The sequence below is a fragment of the Melampsora larici-populina genome (genome assembly GCF_000204055.1).
Source record: "Melampsora larici-populina 98AG31 unplaced genomic scaffold MELLAscaffold_67, whole genome shotgun sequence".
Classification (NCBI taxonomy): Eukaryota; Fungi; Basidiomycota; class Pucciniomycetes; order Pucciniales; family Melampsoraceae; genus Melampsora; species Melampsora laricis-populina.
The window spans coordinates 247029-266337 of record NW_006768831.1 but is presented as its reverse complement, the minus strand read 5'-3'; the positions used below and the strand labels follow the sequence as shown (position 1 = coordinate 266337).

The window sequence follows — 19309 nt, the reverse complement described above, 5'->3', positions numbered from 1 at the left end:
ATGCGAATGTCGTGTAATGCCGGTAGAAGTCGATTTTCCCCAAATTTTGGCGGATTGATTTAAAAGGTATTGGCAGATCTTCCACTAGTGCTATCACTGATTGCAGGCTCAAGAGGAGTACTGTCACAAGGGGTGTTGATGAGCGGTCCTGAGGATGGTGGAGGATTTGAAGTCACGCCATTGTCTTCCACGATCACGGATACGGTCTTGACAATTTCTATCGGTAAGCTTGTATCCCCCGTGGAATGTGATAATGTTGACGCCGCTCTAGGCTTGGAAGGCTTGATAGGAAAATACTTCATGCCATTCCTACTGCCGGGGCGAGCACTCAGATTCTTACAAATCGCACGCCTGAAGTTTGTGGTGAAGGAAGTAGTTAAGTTTTCGGTCGAAGGGATCAGAGCCTCAGGATTTTCTAACGACTCGACAAATGAGGTGTGTCGCTGTTTCTCATAGCGCTCAAGGAATGTTTCACGTTGAACAAACCGGACCTTTTCCTCCTCGTCCGAAAAAGCGTTCAAACTCTCCATCGCTTTAGAAGATTGATTGTTGACCAAAGAGATATGCTGGGCCCGACTTGATCTAATTGGGCTGCTGACAAGGATATTGGAGGTCGGAGAATGGAGTACGCTGCCTCCGGAGGTTTCCTCTGAATCATGAGTCCAATTGGAGTTATTGGAGGGCTGGCGAGAACGAATTTCCGGTGAGCTCAAGGGCGATGACTGTGAGTTCGAAGGGCGTAAAAGCATGAGCCGAGGATCCGGCAAGTCATGAGTGATCTGGGCAAGAGCTCTAGCCCGCGCTCGGCGTTCGTCCCAAGATATTACGCCCATGTTCGTCTTGATGGATAGCGACGCTACCGGTGTGTTATGCGGACACTGGGTTGGCTGTTGCCCACGCATGCTTGACGAATCCCACCTTTCACGAGATAAGTCGCAGGATTCATCCGGATTACCTGGCGTAACGTAACCCGATAACGCAAGCACTTGCGTCAGACATAAACCTTGACGAAAACTAAGAGCATGTTTCAGACTTACCCAGGTGTACAAATGGCCGGTCAGATGTAATTGTACACTGTTGACACCATGCAGGCATTTTTGGATCGGTGCTGGGTATCGATGTACTGGGTCTTCGTGAGACAGGCGGGGAAGGATGCTTGGCGGTATCACCACTCTCACTTGAGTTGGGTCGGAAATCAGTCGCCATATCGGCGGTCGAACGCCTATGTCCGAAGCATCCCGGTGGCATCTTGAGATAGGTTAAGGAAAGTAACAAAGCAACGATGTGATTGAGCCAGCCAAAGTATCAGAATGCGTGAAGTCTGCCGATTGCTTAAAGGATTGATGGATAAGAGATACTGTTGTTCTCGGAAATCTTGTCCTAGTTTTCCTGCAAAACTCGAGCAATTTGGCGGGAAAACTTGGACAAGCTTTTCGAGAACGACAGTAAGTTTCGGCATTCAGCCTTGCAGCCGCTCGGCCACTGGGGCGAAATATGTGTCACATTTCAATACAATGTGAGCCATTGCATTGGAGCCATTATGTAGTCAATCTGACTCACGCTGTACATAGAATCTTTTTCAAATTGCTTGTCAAAATGGCTTCGACGAGCCTCGAGGATGAGAGAGTACACTACGGGTCAACAGTTTGTATGTAGATGTAAAGCGTCGTGTAACGCGAGTGAAATAGCCGATCCAGCAGATATCACTCGACTGGGAATATATGATGAGATCGAAAGTCTCACAGAGTACTCCGAAGAGTAAGAATATATGTAGATGAATTTGATAGTGATTATTATTATGCTTTATGATAAAACACGAACTACATACATTATATACAATAGATTCTGGACTGAGGAAAAGGGTCAGAAGCAGATTCTTACAAATGAGCTTGGGGAAGACTCAGCATTTGAGCATCAAGTCTGAGTACTGAATACTGAAAGGAAGTGTCGAGTATCTGTGATACATACTTAGGTATCAACACAGTTGACAGGTCGCGATATCGCTTCGTTATCCTCCCCGGAATACTCGAAGGCTTGCGCAACCAAAGTAGCTGCTACTGGGTAGCAGCTTTTTTTTTTTTTTTTTTGCATTGCTTAAAGTGTTTTTTGAGCCGTTAGGCTATTAAACACTATGTTTTTATGTCCAGCACCTGTAAAACCCCTCTGGCTGTGTCAGGGGAAAGGGTTGCTGTTGGCTGTTTCATCTAGTTTACACGTGTTTAGTCTGGGTATGTATTAGAGGCGGTGAAGTAGGGGGATGGATTTTAGAAACAATCCTGTGGGGGTGTCGTGTTTTGGGGGTGGGGTTCATTGGTGGCCTTAGCCCATGTCCAACGATGTGCAAACCTCCATGTGGAGTTGCAAAAGGTGGCAAGAAGTTTGAAGCTTTGAGGGCTGGATAATATTTGTTTGTTCATTTTCTCGTCGGTGAGGCCTTGAAGGTCGTGCTCGAGTTTGTTTCTGTAGCGTTCGTGATTCTGACATATGAAAAGAAAATGGTCCACGGTTTCTATGCCTTCTTGGCAAGAACACGTTGGGTCAATGGGTTGTTTAAATCTGTTAAGGTAGACGTTGAGGGGAATGTGTCCAGATCTTAGCTGTGTTATAGTGGCGACTTCGTGTTTCAGTAGGTCGGTGAGGCCTTTCAGGTGTTTTTTGGGGTTAGGCTTGTGTCCTAATCTTTTGATTTCGTCTTTGGTGAAGGTTTCGGTTTGTGAATTCTTCCACTCGTTGATTGCAGAAATAAACGCTGCTGAGTTGGGTGTGTTGGTGAACGTGCTCGGAAGGTCACGTTTCGCCAGGTTGTTCGCTAGTTTATCGGCTGCTTCGTTCCCTGGTATTCCTTTGTGGCCGGGACACCACCGTATTGTGACTTTCATCGAAGGAAAGCTGTGGAAGATACATTTCAGTATTTTGAATGTTTGTTGTCGGTTATCTAGGGAGGAGACATTGGACGAGTTCGATTTCAGATCTTTTACTACTCCTTGATTGTCTAAGACAATTGTCGTTCGGTGCGTGGCCGGGGTCGCCAGTTCTAGAGCCATTTTCAGGCCTAGTCTGACTCCACAGTATTCTGCCTGGTATATTCCTTGAGTTCGCGCAGGACCCAAGTGTACTGATTCTGATGCTTTCGTGTTTGCGCACCAAGCCGCTGCTGCTGTGTTTTTGGTTGGGATGCGGGAGCCGTCCGTAAATATGAGGATGTGGTGACTACTGGGTTTCAGCATGAGTGTACCTGCTGTGGCGGTGTCTTCGTCCTCTTGGATAATTGTCGAGTAATTTGGTGGTCTGAGGAGCGTCGAGGCTGGGTCAACTGGAAGTTGGACTACGTGTTCCTCGAAGTGTGTGTGTAGCGGGTGTTGGAAGAATAGGTGGAAGGGGTTACGGTGGCTCTTTGGATTCGTGTGCTGCGCTTGTTGGATGAGAGAGAAGAAAGGATGTGTTTTTGATTTAGCAAGGGAACGCGCCATAAAGCTAAGTACTTTACTTTGCAGACGGATCTTTGCTGGAACTAGGTGTAGGTCATGTCTGAGGAAAGTTGTAGGCGTGGTTTTTAGCGCTCCAAGAGCCGCTCTAGCGCAAGTATTGTCGATTTGGGACAACTTTTCGATGAGGAATTTTGGTGGTTCCGTTGGGTTCCATGCCATGGCGCCGTAATCGGTAGCCGCGTGGATTGTGGTGGTCATGAGAATTCTCATCAGCCTGGGCGGGATGCCCCATCCTGTTCGTGACAAGCCGGCTAGAAAGCCTGCTCGTTGTTGTCCTTTGGCGATGACGTCAAGTCGGTGTTGTTTGAAACTGAGTTTGTTGTCTATTTTGATTCCAAGCCACTTCGCGAAGGGCACTGGTTCGATGAGTTTTCGATCTGCAAAGTCGATTGTTGGAATGACTTCGGGGTTCTGTAAACTAAAAAGGACCCAAAAAGTCTTCTTGATGTCAAATATAGCGCCATGATTTTTGGCCCATTGTTGCTGTCGGTAAGATAATGTCTGCATCTGTGATCTGAGCTGGTGAGTGTCGTTGGCGGTGGATAGTAGCACCACGTCATCGATGAAACCTAAAGCCGTGGCAGAGGGAATATTGTCAGTAATTTCAAGTAAGGAGGAGTTATACAATAGGTATAATAGTGGTGAGAGCGGGGAGCCTTGAGGTAAGCCGTGGTTCAGGGGAAAGGGGTGTGACGTGTATCCATTAAACGTGAGCGTGGTTGATCTTGAGGTGAGGAAATCATGCAGTAGGTTCAACGTCTGCGTGTTGATGCCTTTCTTTTTGAGGGTGTCGAGGAGCCTCGGGTGGTGTACTGACGGAAATGCAGACTTTACGTCCGCAAAGAGGGCGCCAACCACTTTACCTTTGGTCCATTCCTTCCTAATCCAAGATACCAGGTGGACAAGAGCCTCCTGGCTGGATCTTTCGGGGCGGCCTCCGTAGTGACCGTTATGGAGCATATGCAGATTCTCGGCATAGGCTGAGAGATGGATCGTGAGGAGCTTTTCGTAAATTTTGTTGAGCGTGACTAGCAGGGCGATAGGTCGGTATGCTGAAGCTTGTGTGTAGTTGGGCTTTCCTGGTTTAGGTATCATAACCGTTACGGCAGTTTTCCAGGCCTGTGGTATGAAACCTGTGAGCGTGACACATCTGAAGAGGAACGTAACATGTGCTTTTGTTTGGTCCCAGACCATCTTCCAAATCCAATTCTGGATGCCATCGGCTCCAGGGGCCTTCTTTGGCGGGCTATCGTTGATAACTGACGCGATGCTCTCTTTGGTGATGGAGTTCAGGAACGGGAGTGTTGTTTCTGCTGAAGGGCGATGGTCGCCTTCAAGCGGGAAGCTGAGAGTGTTGGTGTCAGTCAACCTGCACGGCGCGGTGGCCACACAGGTCGCTTGGAAGAGCGCTTCGGCCTTCTCGTCATTGGATGAGCATGTTCGTCCTTCGGGGGTGATGATTGTGCTGACCAACGAGGATGGTTTTTGTCCGGATGCGATTCGTTTCGCCTGGAAGAGGTTAGTGTGGTCCACTCCTGAGAGGAATTGCCTCCAGGAGTTTTCTTTTTCTTGGTCAATCGCGCGATTGAAGATGTTACGCGCCTTTTTGTATGCGGCGCGTGACTCGTTGGTGTCAAGCTTTTTCGCTTGTCGCCTGAGCCTGGTAGCTTCCTTCCGGAGAGGCTCCAGGACCTCAGGATTCCACCAGGCCTTATGCTTGCCACTGGGTGCTTTTCTTGGGGAGTTGTCGTCAAACGCCTTGATTATCGTTGCTCGGAGGGTTTCGTCGAATGTTTCGATGTCCTGTTGTGTGAGGAGGGGTACTAGCTTTGGTAGGTTGTTCGTGACCTGTTGGGCCATTAATATTCGGTCAACTTTATGCCAGTTTTTCTTGACAGGTGTTTGGGACTCAGCGGCGTTTTTATCCTCCCCCTTTGTCGAGAAACAGGTCACTATTGCCTGGTGATCGGAGTGGTGGTTGAGTATATCGTCTTCGTCTATAAAACAGGTTAGCACGGCGTCATCAAAGTCTTCGTTCACCCATACCTGATCAATGGATGTTCCTTTGGTGTTTGATGAGCGTACCCCAAAGGTGGGTATGCCTTTTGGTGACCTCAGCGTGAATCCCCACTCGGTCATGATGTCGATGAGTCTTTCGGCGTCCTTGTCCGATACCTCGCTGTGGCTTGGGTTCCACAGCGGGGAATGGAGATTGGAGTCAGCTACACACACGGCAGGCAGGAGTTGGATCTCCAGCGGTGCCTTGTGTAGAATGTCGGTGAAGGCCTCAAAGCCTAGAAGGGTCTTGCTTGGGTTGTACACGCTAGCTATTACAGTGGTGAAACCTGCAATTGTTACTGTACACGCCGCTACATTTCTTGATAATGAGTGAATTGGGTTAATTATTGGGTTTAAATCTTGTCTAATATAAAGACAGGCCCGGGGTCTGTCCTCCTCGGTCAGAGTTTTCGGGGAAGGACAGACCAGAGTCCAGTTTGTGTGATTTAGTGGTAAGTTGTCAATAGGATTGACGTAAGGTTCTTGTAAAGCAATTATAGAGAAAGAATTAGTGAGACTTGAATTGAAAAGTGAAAGAGTGACATGTTTGCTGTGCCAGCTGTTCAGTTGTAGAATGCCGGCAGATTGGTCAATGTTGAGTTTTCTTTTCATCTGTTGCTCTAACATTGAGCGTGAGATGAAGTTGTTTCAGCGGTTACCTCTATATAAGGAGATGAGCTAGGGTTATGGGGCGGGAACTGACTGGCAATTCTCACAGGGCACGTTGGTGAGAAGGGATGATGCAAGAAGTCTGCATGGTTCTCTTTAAAGAGCCGTGTGATATTGGCGCTAGGGTCAACTTTCAACTTGCCGCGTGCGCAGGCTGTGCATTTCAAGGCAGTTGCACCCTTTACGGGGCAACTGTGTGAGTGATGCTCTCCTGAGCAATACGGACACATGGGGGGCAGTTTACAAGCTGGGGCCGTGTGGCCTACACAACGGCAGTTGAAACAACGAGTGGGGGGGGGACCACAGAGTTCCGTACGATGACGGCCTCTCCCTTGCCAGACTTTTGTGCGCACTGCTAGAGTGGCTTGGTTCAGCGTCTTGAACCCAATCAGGAGGGAGGAGTGACGTTTAGCCATGTCCACGGCCGTATCTTTCTTTAACCACCTCACGAAGAGGGTGTCATCGAGGAGATCTCCATTGCTTATCTTCAGAAGTTCAATGTCTTCTGGCCGGGTGGGGTTGAAAGTAGTGGGGACTCCGTGGACGATAACAGAGTGAACCTCCTGCTTAAGTGACAGGTTTGGCGAGACTTTTGGGAGCCAGCTGGAAGCTTGACTTCTCAGCGACTGGGCGTGTTTTTGTGATTCGAGATAAATCACCAAGTCTCCTGAGGGGTGTCGATGAATGTTCCTCACTAGGATGTGGGTTTCATCTTCCGAGTTAACCTTGATGTTGTTGATTTTGAGGGTCTCGTTGAGACCTTTGAGCAGCTCCGGGATGGTCTTTCCCTCACCCGCGATATTTGCTGGGTCTTGTTGAGTAAGCGTGAGCGCGGCCTCTGACTTTGGGCGAGTGCTGTGCTTTGGGTTAGCGCGGGCGCTAGGTTGTTGAGTTTGGGCCTGTGGGCCTCCTGGTGCGTGTTTTGAGGCTGCCGAGGCGTAAGAGCTCTTCGGCTGACCCGGGCGCGTGTTTTGAGGGTTTGGTTGGTTTTGGTCTGGGATAATTACAGACACCAACTTCGCCATCTGGCTAGCCAGCGTGTCGACTTTGTCTGACAACGCATCATGGCGGAATTCGAACTGTGCGTTCGCTGCAAAAGATGTGGGGGCTGGGGCAGTCTGGCAATTCGGATCGAAGACTACGCGCCTGGCTTCCATGATGTTGGCCTGGTCTTGAATCAGACCTGCGACTACTAGGATATCGGCCGCAGATTCTACGTCGACATTTACTGATTTAGCGCGTTTCGATTTTGGGACAAGAGCAGCTTTTGATATATCAAGCAGTCTTTGAATCAGAACCCCGAGTGGCTTAGATGTAGCTCCTGATGTGCCTGGGAACAGCCTGCCAATTCGGATCGAGCGAGGGGTCCCAGTAATGTCTTCAGCTTCGTCGAGAGGACTTGGTGATGGAGCTCGTTGTCGGTGGCGCTTCCTGGAGCCTTCCAGCGGAGCTGGGGTGCTCGATGCTGAGCCAAGGAGTGCTTGGGAGGGCAGGGTGACCCTATCGATCGTTCTCGTTGACGATGATGGAGCTTTGGGCGTTTTCGCTGGCGTCAGACCCGTCAGGTCTGACGCGACTAGCGCGTCCATCGCGTCTTCATGTGTCGACGCGTCGTCCCGAGCTGTCGAATCATCGCGCATATCGGGATTGGGTGGTCCTTCGTCCATCCTAGCACGCGATAGAAGAGAAAAGATGAGGGGAAGTGAGAGAAAAGGGTGAAAAAGAGAGAACGATTGGGGTGAAATTTGTTAGGAGAATGAGGTGGATGGCTGCTTGCGCAGTCACGGAGTGGTCACGTGACAAATTACGAATAATTTGGTTCGAGACAGTTTCCTCTAATGGTCGGGATGGTCCCGACTGAGGAAAAGGGTCAGAAGCAGATTCTTACAAATGAGCTTGGGGAAGACTCAGCATTTGAGAATCAAGTCTGAGTACTGAATACTGAAAGGAAGTGTCGAGTATCTGTGATACATACTTAGGTATCAACACAGTTGACAGGTCGCGATATCGCTTCGTTATCCTCCCCGGAATACTCGAAGGCTTGCGCAACCAAAGTAGCTGCTACTGGGTAGCAGCTACTATCTACTACGTAACCCTTTCTGACACGCAGGCATCGGAAGTGTCCAGCCGTGAGACCTACATCAGTGTACAGTGTGCGCAGACTGCAACCATCCATGAACAAATTCGTATTGAGCCTTCCCAAGCTTTTTGTTTGGCCGCTCACCACTGCTCCACCCTTTCAGACTGAAAATGAGAACATCACATTACCCATTAGAAGCGGAAGCCATGGAACAATAACTCTTGCTTCACTGCTATGTTTTACACCCCACACCAATTCACCCAAATTCTTTTCACATTGCCAACTGAGTTCACAAAGATTGTATGTATTCTTTGAATAGCTTTTATGGTACCAAAAGTCTCACCAACAAAATGATTGTTTTGTAGTATTTTGACTGTCTGAATCATGAAGCAGGTTATATCTCTTGACGTGTGCTGTGTGGGTTTGAGGTGATGGATAGATATTGTCTGTCCATACAAGCGGCCCTCCATGAGGGAATGTGACCGGGTGTGGAGGATTGGCGCAGTGATGGTGATACAAATTTGCATCAAAAGGACGGTGAGGAGTTGGATGAGCGTTATTGACAACAAAGATGGATGGGGATTGAGTTTGGGTACATATTTCCAAAAGGGGGGTGCTGCGGTTTTTTTGGGTTAGAGTGCAGAATTGTAGTGGGTAGCCGTAGCCGCTACAAAGTTGCACAACCCTTCGGTTACTCCCATCCTCCCCAACAACATTGCGCCAGTGACTGCAAGATACTTATCCTTGCAATGTCTTTTGGGTCCTGGCCTGTCCCGGCTGTCAACAATTTGAGTCCGTTTGACACCCATCAAGGTGAACATTTGCCCTAATGTGCAAGCCAATTCCCGCCAGCGGGCCAGACGCATGTACCAATGCATCCTTCCACAAGAAGAAGCCGCAGCCATCCACAGTTTCTCGTACGTTCCAATACGTTTGACAGTGTACCAAAGGATATTGACATTTCCACACCTCAAGACCAATATCCCGCCCTAAAATCAACTAAGCTTCCCATCCAACTCTTCCTATTGTTCGAATCTTGTCATCGCAGCCTATCAACATCATATCATAATGTATGATTCTGAACAATTAGGGCAGGTAAGTAGGCCACTTTTTTGCTCGTTTTGGCCCATAAATGAGCAAAAAAGTGGCATACTTGACCTGCCATGTTGTATTTTATAATAATGTGATTGAAGGACCTTGCCAAAAAGGTGTCCACTACCTATCCTGAAATATCAGAATTGATAACCTTAGCGCAGCTCACCATCTTTGCAACACTGTTGGTGGATTGTCTGAAAAGGGCCAAAGGTTCCTTACAACCCTCACCTGTGTTGTGCCCACCTTGGAGAGATCCTTGATTCCGCACAACCTCAGTCAACAAGGGCATTACCAATGGCTGAATATCTCGCGTTCTGTTTGGGAATTGGTAAATGGATGCTTGTGACCGGATGAGGCATGCTGCGTTGACTGCGCAGGAAATTTACAAATTGTGATCCGTCCTGGTGGCGGGCGGGAATTGGGAATCACAACTCTGCTGATGCTCACTTTTTTTTGCTGTCTTTGGAATGGGTCATTTGGTTTTTCGGATACTAGGTGTATCTGGATCACGCTAAACGGCCTCTGAGGTGAGCTTGATTTTCATGTTCTGAGAAAGCTGGCCGGAAGAACAAGTACTAGAAGATTTGAGAGTAAATAGGAAGAGTTCTGAGGGCAGCATATGGGTCTGACGCACCAACTCCTACTTGTACATGTTTTTTCTGACAAAATTTTTTCTGACCCAACTGGAGAAAGAATTTTCTCGGGAAATTAACAACTTAATAAGAATGTGAAACATAATCAATGAAATTAAGACAATTTAAAGTATATTACTATTTTTAGATAACCTTTCAACAGCTTGGGCGGGTGGGAGGCAACAAAAAATAATATCTCTGATAATTGATTTGACTATGTAAAAAATGATTTCTTGTGATAATGTAAATGGATGAAATATAATTTATTATTTTTGACAATTCCTGATGTAGAGAATTGGGAAATAGGGAAATGAATCTTTCTTCCTATACATCCATCTTGTCATGACATCATAAACATATTCACTATGAGAAGAGAGAAAAGATGATATTTGTCTGAGATGAATGGATGTGGTGCTGTGACCCCAATTACTCCATTATCCGACAACCCTTTTTTTACACCCATTCCCATTTGTCAATACCCGTACCGACTACTAGGAATGGGTCATTTGGTTTTTTGGATACTAGGTGTATCTGGATCACACTAAACGGCCTTTGAGGCAAGCTTGATTTTCATTTTCTGAGAAAGCTGGCCGGAAGAACAAGTACTAGAAGATTTGAGAGTAAATAGGAAGAGTTCTACCACCCACGTAATATGTAGAGTAGTGATGGTATTTATAAGAGTAGTGATGAGTGAGATTGGTTCTTTGCTAATTGAATAGGTGTTGAACTCTATGTATCTACTATGAATTTCAGATTCATCAATTTCATTTGTGAAAGAAATGATAAACGAAAGTACTATGCGTTAGCTGTCTATGGAATACGGGATTTATCAAAGTTCAGCATGATTCTGCTAGATTACTGACAACTTTGTTAAAAATGTGGGAGCCAACATTTTTAATGCAATTAGGATGATAGAATAATCTTTCCTATGATAGAAACCTGTCAAAGAGAGGTTTCTTGATTTGTTAGCGTAATGAATCGAGGTTTATAGTTTTGATGGAACAAAACTTACTCAACGCTGCCCATGACTGTGTGTAGTCAAATGGGATTATCACTACTTTCTGGCGCACGGCTGCAGGGAGAAGAACATGATGAAATGTCAGTACTGTGACATGAAAAAGTCATGAGACTCTTTGATAAGAATGAATTCTTATGAAACCGAGCTTACGAGAACTGCTCCAGGAAACTGAATGTGTTCTCCCGTGATAAAGCCAGTTGTTTGAGCAAAGCGTTGAGTTTTGTTTAAATTCAATAGAGGATGTGTCCTTATGTAACAACAAAAAGCCTCCAAAGTCCATCTTCCGATGCATTGAATTGTGTCCCTGTCCATACCATCCTGCCAGTGAGTACGTCCAGCTCAACCCAATCTCAATCCAATCTCAAATCCATGTCAGTTCAATATCAATCCAATCTCAATGTTTGGCCTAGAGTAGCAGACAAACAACCTTCCAAAATGAACTGGAATAAAGTTTGGTTGCATGTCCACACATGAAGGTGTCAGAATGTCTGGAAGGTTTGTGTGATTATGCAGCCCATGCATATCCCCCACTCAAACATCATTAGAGGTCAAACTGATATTGAACTGACATTGAATTGAGATTGGATTGAGGTGAATGGAACTCACTGGCCTGCCAGTGACTAGTAAAATGACACTGTGCTTGTGGTAAGGTAAATTGTAACAGGCTACTGATCCGCACAGAGAGATGATGAGGGATGATCTTCTGATTGACTTTTGATCCTTCTGGAGGTTGATGGTATTGGGTATGATAAGTTCCCCTAACCTATGTAATCCTGAGAAACCAAGGCCTAAGATTGTATTGAATAAGGCGTCATCATGGGTTGAGTTATAGTAGTAAGCTGAGTATTGTATGTTGTATATAGTAAATGCATTTGCTTGAACGACAGGTGTGTAGAATAATTTTTGACATCCCCGTAGGGATTCCTTGACATTGACAGAGAGCCGAGCTTGGACTACCAAAGGAAACTTTTTGCGCATGGAGAAAGAGATTACTGTAAGGTACTTACTGACAGTGTCTGTTTGAACTTCTCAAGAAACGACAGTGATGAAATGAAAGAGATTGGTCTTGCTTGGGTAAAGTCGAACATAATGATCTTCACAAAATTTCACGAAGCAACAGTAACCTGAGTTGTATTTAGCAACAGTTGATTTTTCCAGATGATTAGTGATGTCTTTCTTGTTGAGTTCTTCGCGTTATTTGAAGGAGAGGTGAATCACTTCAGTCTTCTTATTGCGACCCATGGAGAAAGAGTTAGATTAGAGAAGGCAGGGAACGGTCTTGGTGGCCTCCGACGATGGTAGAAGGGTCAGGGAAGAACATTCTGATCTGAATACACTACACAAGATGTCATCTTTACCAGGCGGTAAAGAAAACTACTGACATAGAAAAGTCCTGAGGAAACAGGAAGAGAGCTAAAAATCTGAAAAAATATGCACCTTGTTCCTAGATGTTGGGGCGTCATGACGAGTATTTTTTTGTATTTTACACACAGATATTGGTTAATGTACTAACAATAAAGGCTGAGAATCATCAAAAACCCACCTGTAACAATACCTGAAATTTGGCCCTTGACTTTGAAGACAGGATTTTGGAATCTTCAAATATCAATAACTTTTGAAGTTCTGGATCAAATCACTCGATTTAAAGTGCATTGCAAAGGTGAGCCTTTCCTCTACATTTTTCATTGAGACATCATATCTGTAGCTGGTCTAAAAAAGATCCTACAGAGCTATTCATGCAGAACTGTTTGAACATATGTAGAGTGTTTAAATGACTAGATAGCACCTTACTAACATTATGAAGTGTGAAGGAGAATAGTTCAGCTTTTGAATGAACCAAAAATCGAGTTATTTGGAGCAGAATTGCAAAAGTTATTGAAGTTTTTAGACCACAAAATATTGTCTTCATACTCATGACCCATATTTCAGGTATTGTTACATGTGAGTTTTTGATGATTTTCAGCGTTTATTGTTAGTACATAAACCAATATCTGCGTGTAAAATACAAAAAAATACTCATCATGACACCCCAACATCTAGGAACAAGGTGCATATTTTTTCAGATTTTTAGCTCTCTTCCTGTTGCCTCAGGACTTTTCTATGTCAGTAGTTTTATTTACCACCCAGTAAAGATTACATTTGGTGTAGTGATACGTGGAAGGAGGGATCTTGCTAAGTCTAATTGTTGTTTTGACAAAGCGTCTGCTATTTTGTTATTTTCACAATTAATGAATCTGACTTTGATATCGATTGAATGAGACAACATCAAGTCAACTGCATATTTAAATAATGATCTAGCAACTGGTGTAGGGCGGTGAGAACAGAATAGGTAAGACACTGATTCTGAATCCGTGAAGATCACCACTTTGGAAGCTTTCAGGTTGACGTTCATCTTGATTGCTGAAACTACTGCAAGGAGTTCGGCCCAGTAGCTATTCCTGGAAGGCAGAGGAATAGAATAGCTCCAGGCACAGCTGTTGGACGGTTGCCAGAAACCAAACCCGGAAGGACAAGCATTTGTAAAGAACATGCAGTCTGCTTTGGGGATTTTCCAGTGAAGGTGTTTCAGAATTTGTCGACCAGGCCACACTTTGAGAGAGTCAGCCAACCAATTCAGGTCTTCAACATTATTCTTGTTCAGTGGTATATGAGTATGATGTAAAGCTTTACCGGCTATCTTATCCCAGGACAATTGTAATGCCCATTGTCTGAGGGGAAAGATGTTAAGACCCCAATTTTCCCAACCTGTAATTCTTTGCCATTTGACGAGAGGATGCAAAAGTTCTGAGGTGAATGATTGAAGGGCAGCGATGAGGGAAAGTCATTTTCCTTCTGGGAGAGAAATTGAGAGTTCTAAACAGTCGACTGAATAGCCAATGATGTCCAGAGTGCTTCCAAAAACTTGTTTTTCCCAGGCCCAGGGGAGGTTGATGAAATCAAAAATTGGCAAAAACTGAGCTTGGTTCAGATGGATTGTCTTGCCTTTAAAAGAGACCATGTCCAATTCTAAACCAATACCCCAGGAATTGTCCATGTAGGCATTGAGGTTGGTGATGTTGAACTCGTAGTATGCTATCCACAAGATGAGTGAAAAGAAAGCACACCAGAGTTTCGGCAAGCTTGAACAACCAAAATTAACGTTTTGGTCTGCGTGAAAAGAGTTGCCAATCTTGACAATTTGGCGGAATTGCCACTGTCTCAAAACTGGTAAGTTGCGGAAAGCGGCATCAACATCGGACTTCCATAAGATAAACTTGTTTTTGCCAAAGTAGTGATACAAGAGGAAGGGGATGAAGTAAGGAATTCCGTCAAGGTCAATTTTCATATCTTCTTTTTTAATCAAGTCATTGAGGGAAGGACAACCAAAAGACATATTGGTACACATCCTGACTTTTCCGGAAGAAGGGTTGGTTGCCAGACAAAGTGGAGACACTTTCATGCCTGGCAAGAGGGTAAAAAAGGGAGGAGAGAACCTATTTAATTTAAGTTCTTTGTCTCGAGTCTTGAAGAGGACTTCTTCAGCTTTGGGCCCTGAGGCGTGATTGGGGTTAAATACAGTCTCTTCAGAAGGTTTTGAAGAAATAGGCCAAAAACCATCAGTCAAGCCTAAGATAATTGAATTGACAAATGGTTTGTTGGGGTGATTTTTAAGTAAAAATTTTAAATTTTTTAAATAGATTGAACAGTTAATTTTGAAAATATCAGGACGTCTTTTAATGGCATAAGCCGCAAGAGGGTCAGATGATAGAGGAGGAGCAGCAGGGAGGGGATCAGCGTTGATAGAAGAGTTAACTGCTGCTTAAAAACCTTTATCTAAGACGTCGATTTCTAAACCTCTGAGATAAGAGCACGTGTTAGGCTCATTTGTGAGCAACACTTCCTTGATGAGATTCAAAGCAGCCATCTTTGTTGCATACCCCGTGTACTCGGTCGCAGTCATTGTCGCCGTAGGGACACACACGAGCATTCCAGTTATTGCAAGGTTGGTCAGCCACCGGAAGAGAAGACAAATCCCGGACTTTGTTCGATGGTTTGACTTTGTACAATGGTTTGACTTGTCTTCCTCGTGCCTTTTTGGAGGCTGCTGAATGAGAAGAAGATTGAGAGGCTTTGGGAGGTGCTTCAATAGCGAGCCAAGCTGGACAAAGACTAGGCTGTGGGGATTGGTATTTAGGAGCCGGAATAGCAGCACAACCAAGTTTGCTGGTACGGCTGTAGAGGATTCTGTTGTCAATACCTTTGAGGGACTTGTGTTCATAATCTCCCCAAACAAGACTAGGTCTTGAAGCAAATTCTTTGCGAAGTTCAGCATCACAATCCCTGACATCTTCCCAGTGTACGCAAGCTTGAAATAATCCTGGAAGAGAGAGGATATAATCAAAATAGCCTTTGATTGAGATGGCTGCAGGGGGGAAGGCGGCAATGTAGGCATGTTCAAGAACCGCAAGAAGGTTCTGCCAATGATTGTTGTCGGTAATTTCTTTGGGAGAAGAACTCTCGAAGTTCTTGAGGTCACCGTCAGCATTGATACAAAGCCTGCTTTGAGGAGGATTGGAGGAGGCAACGGCCCATAAAATTTCCGCAAGTTGACAAAGTTATACTCCAGTAAATCCTTGGTAAGTGAATTTTGCCAATTCGCCGGTCTGTTTTTACAGGAGTTGAAAGCAGCAATATGGTGTTTGATGTCCGATTTATAAAGTAAGGCAATCTGATTAACATGATAGGAGCCAGGAGAAAATTCTTCTGGCACAAGGTGCTCATTGTCATCCATGTATGGAGCCGAAATGACTTTATCCAAAACAATGGGACCAGCCAGAGCTGGGATTCCAGAAAAAGATGGTGCTTCTGGAAATGCCGGTGCTCCAGAAGCAGCTGGTGCTGGCCAAGGACGGCAAGATGAAGTATGAGAAGAGGAGGGAGAAGAAGGTATTCTTCTACGTTTCCCTTTGTCGATCCGCTCAAAGATTGGGAGGGAAGGGACAGATGGTAAAATTTGAGGACTTTTGGAAAAATGAATCCTACAAAGTAACGAGGGGCCTGAAGGGCCTGGGACCATCGTTTCGGGAGTCCTATCCTCGTTGGAATGAGCTCCACAAGGTAGTTGTGAGGGTGCTGGCCTGGGTGGTGGAGGGGGAGGTCCGTTCAAATTCGCCGGAAGGTTGGTAGGAAACATTGAGAGATCCTTGAACCAAGGAGGTGAGGGAGGAATAGGCCTCTCCAAATATCCTTTGATTGTACCATACACGTCAATGGTAGGGGGCAAAGAAAAACGGTTGCTGAGGACAATGGGAGGCATGGCTTGAGGGTCAGCGTTATCAGGCCATACAGTTGTGATGGGATAGCAAGGCCAATGCTCTCTAACATCCAAGGAAATGGCAGCACAGGCAATAGCAGAGAAGTGGAACAAAAAGTCGGGGTCCTTGTAATGGTAAATGGACGCGACTTGAGTACGCAGCTGGGCCATAGAGGTGACCTTACTGCCCCCTGTGTTGTCATAATTTGTGAGAATCTTGTTGATATCATCAAAGATAGCGGTAGTGGCATTTGTCAATTCTACGGCAGATGCACCGGATGTCATACTAAGACTTTGAAAGGAAAGGTCTTTGTATGAAAACAAAAGATAATATCTCTGATAATTGATTTGACTAAAGAAAAAACGATTTCTTGTGATAATGTACATGGATGAAATATAATTTATTATTTTTGACAATTCCTGATGTAGAGAATTGGGAAATAGGGAAATGAATATTTCTTCCTATACATCCATCTTGTCATGACATCATAAACATATTTATTATGAGAAGAGAGGAAAGATGATATTTGTCTGAGATGAATGGATGTGGTGCTGTGACCCTGGTTACTCCATTATCCAACAACCCTTTTTTTAGACCCATTCCCATTTGTCAATACCGTACCAACTACTAGTACTCATCTTTTCTTATTTCTTTGATTTTCATCAATCTGTGCCGTGTGTAAATGTGTTGTTTTTAGTATCATTATCAGGACATCCCTGTAGGTTTTCAATTCTTCACCCTTCCATTTCCTTCTGTTTACGTTGCAAGTTGATCTGATTCTTATAAAACATCACCTCTCTTGTCAAATTCCTTTCAATTTTGTTCTTGTTTTTTTCTTTTTCTTTTTGGTCTCTTTTTACTCTATTCATTTAGATTTGTCTATTTTTTTTACAAGTCTTGTCTCATGTTCTTTGTTCCTCCCTTATGTTCATATACATTCATTCAGAGCTGTCTCTGTTTTATTCAAGTCTTGTCTCATGTGTTTTGTTCTTTTTTGTTTTCTTTTTATCGAGTGTTTTTACTCTTTTTGATGATCCCATTGGATGAAATCACGAACTCATGCTCACTGTGTAATTTAAGACTGGTCAATTGACCCTATTGCCCCAAACCAAGAACCAGGAAAGGTCGTACTGGGCTATTTCCTGCACCCAGAACCCAGTTCAAATGATTCAACCATTTGAACTATTTGAATGGATCCAATCCAATTCAAACAGTTCTCCCAGCATTCACGGAACCTAAACCAACAATATTGCGCTGATGTCCTCAATTTCATTGTGGCGATATCGTATGTGAGGATAATAAACCAAGATTGGCCCGATCTTGCGGCAATATCGCGAGACACGATATGGCCGCGATGTCCTGATTGGGCCGTAGTGTACAAAAGGAGTTTCATGGAATCCAAAAGGCTGACCATGACCAAGGCAGAGATCAGCTTTGCCTGCATGTAATGCAGTGATACAGTTCAAAGTCTGTATAACTATATATTGATCTCTATTGATCTCCCCCTTTTGGTATTGCAATACATATACAAACCTATACAGACAGCCCTTTGCTGCCCTTTGTGAACTCAAATTACTCAATACAGTCAAACCCGCGCAAATGCATACCCGCGCAGCTGCATAACCCGTGATAATGCATAGAAAAAATCTTGAATCTTGATACATTTTACTGCCACATTTGACAACAGAAATGCATAACCTGCCAAAATGCATAGCAAAAGTCTTCCACCCAAATTATGCGTTTGCGCGGGTTTGACTGTATATATCCGCTTTTGCCATTTCATTTGCTGCATGTGTTCACTGCTCATACAGTTGTTATAGGACCCCGGAAAGCTCCCCCTGAACCTACCGACGTAAAACCTCAATTTTTGAAATTTTCATACCTGAAAATCACAGGTTTTGACCATTTTCATACCAATTTTGTTGGTAACATCAAAAAGCTGGGAAAAAATCCCTTCATTTTTGTACCGACTACGTCGGCAATTTTAAAAAAAGTCTTTTTTGCATGATTCACAAAATTTCATTTTTTCCAAAAAAAAATTGCTCAAAATACACAAATTTATGGTAATAAAAACTAAGAAGTAGAAGACGCTTTCATTTTTTTTATGCTTTGCATTGAGTGTGTCCTCTACATCAGAGATATATGCTGGACTAGACATTATAGTCAGCATATGTCTGACATTTTCTGGTAAGACTACACAGCCAGCTTCTCCTGAAACCTATTTTAAATTCTGACCCGAGGTTCTTGGAAAGAGAAAGTGAATGTATGAACACTTGCAATGAGACCAAGTCCGGTGCTGAGGAGTTCCGCGACAATAAGATGCCCGCATTGGAAACCCAGGTTTGTAAAAGAACATCTCCAAAGCCATGTGGGAGACTTTGGCGTGATTTTCGGCGCTCATTTGCCAGTCGTGCTGTCCGTTGTTGAAACTAAAGACAGCAAGGATCTTTCCTATGTATAATATCTAAGCCAAGACCAAATTCAAAATCAGCTACACATTTTTCATGTTTTCATTCAAGATCAAGAATGCCTTACCTTGTTCTTGATGACAACTACATATTTATTGGCCTCTAACGGGTTTGATTTTGACACATCTCCTTGACCAAAGAGGGTCTGAGTAGTGTACGCAAGTTGAGTTGTTGAGTTTGATGAGAGTTGATGCAACTTCAATGGAACGTGCACGTTCCATCGATGTAAGCGAGCCACAGTCTTTTCAAGACCTTTGGCATTATTAACAATCATAGAAACCAGCTTACTACATGTACTTGCATCGAGTTTGTCTGTGGAACTGTGATCTTCGGATGTGGCTGCAGTATTGTTTACTTCCACCGGCTTTCTACACTCATTGCCCTTCTTCTTGCCAACCTGACTTTCATGTTTCTCTCGCATATTGAAGACTGAACACATGTTCAGACAACCATTGCAATTGATAAGTGATTGTGATGATTCCCGCCCGAGGTCAATGGATGGTTGAG

The 19309-nt window shown here is 44.5% G+C and overlaps 2 protein-coding genes across 2 annotated transcripts; both read right to left on the bottom strand.

Moving 5' to 3' along the window:
- Positions 1 to 59: 59 nt before the first annotated feature.
- Positions 60 to 1248, bottom strand: MELLADRAFT_68438 (uncharacterized protein; the record flags this gene model as incomplete). The annotated part of the gene is made up of 2 exons (XM_007417006.1): positions 60 to 1003; positions 1038 to 1248. The coding sequence occupies 2 exons, from the start codon at positions 1246 to 1248 to the stop codon at positions 60 to 62; spliced, it is 1155 nt and encodes a 384-aa protein (XP_007417068.1).
- A 12613-nt stretch (positions 1249 to 13861) lies between these two features.
- Positions 13862 to 16618, bottom strand: MELLADRAFT_94193 (uncharacterized protein; the record flags this gene model as incomplete). Its single annotated transcript, XM_007417034.1, has 3 exons — positions 13862 to 14838; positions 14918 to 15579; positions 15642 to 16618. The coding sequence occupies 3 exons, from the start codon at positions 16616 to 16618 to the stop codon at positions 13862 to 13864; spliced, it is 2616 nt and encodes an 871-aa protein (XP_007417096.1).
- Between the last annotated feature and the right edge of the window lie 2691 nt (positions 16619 to 19309).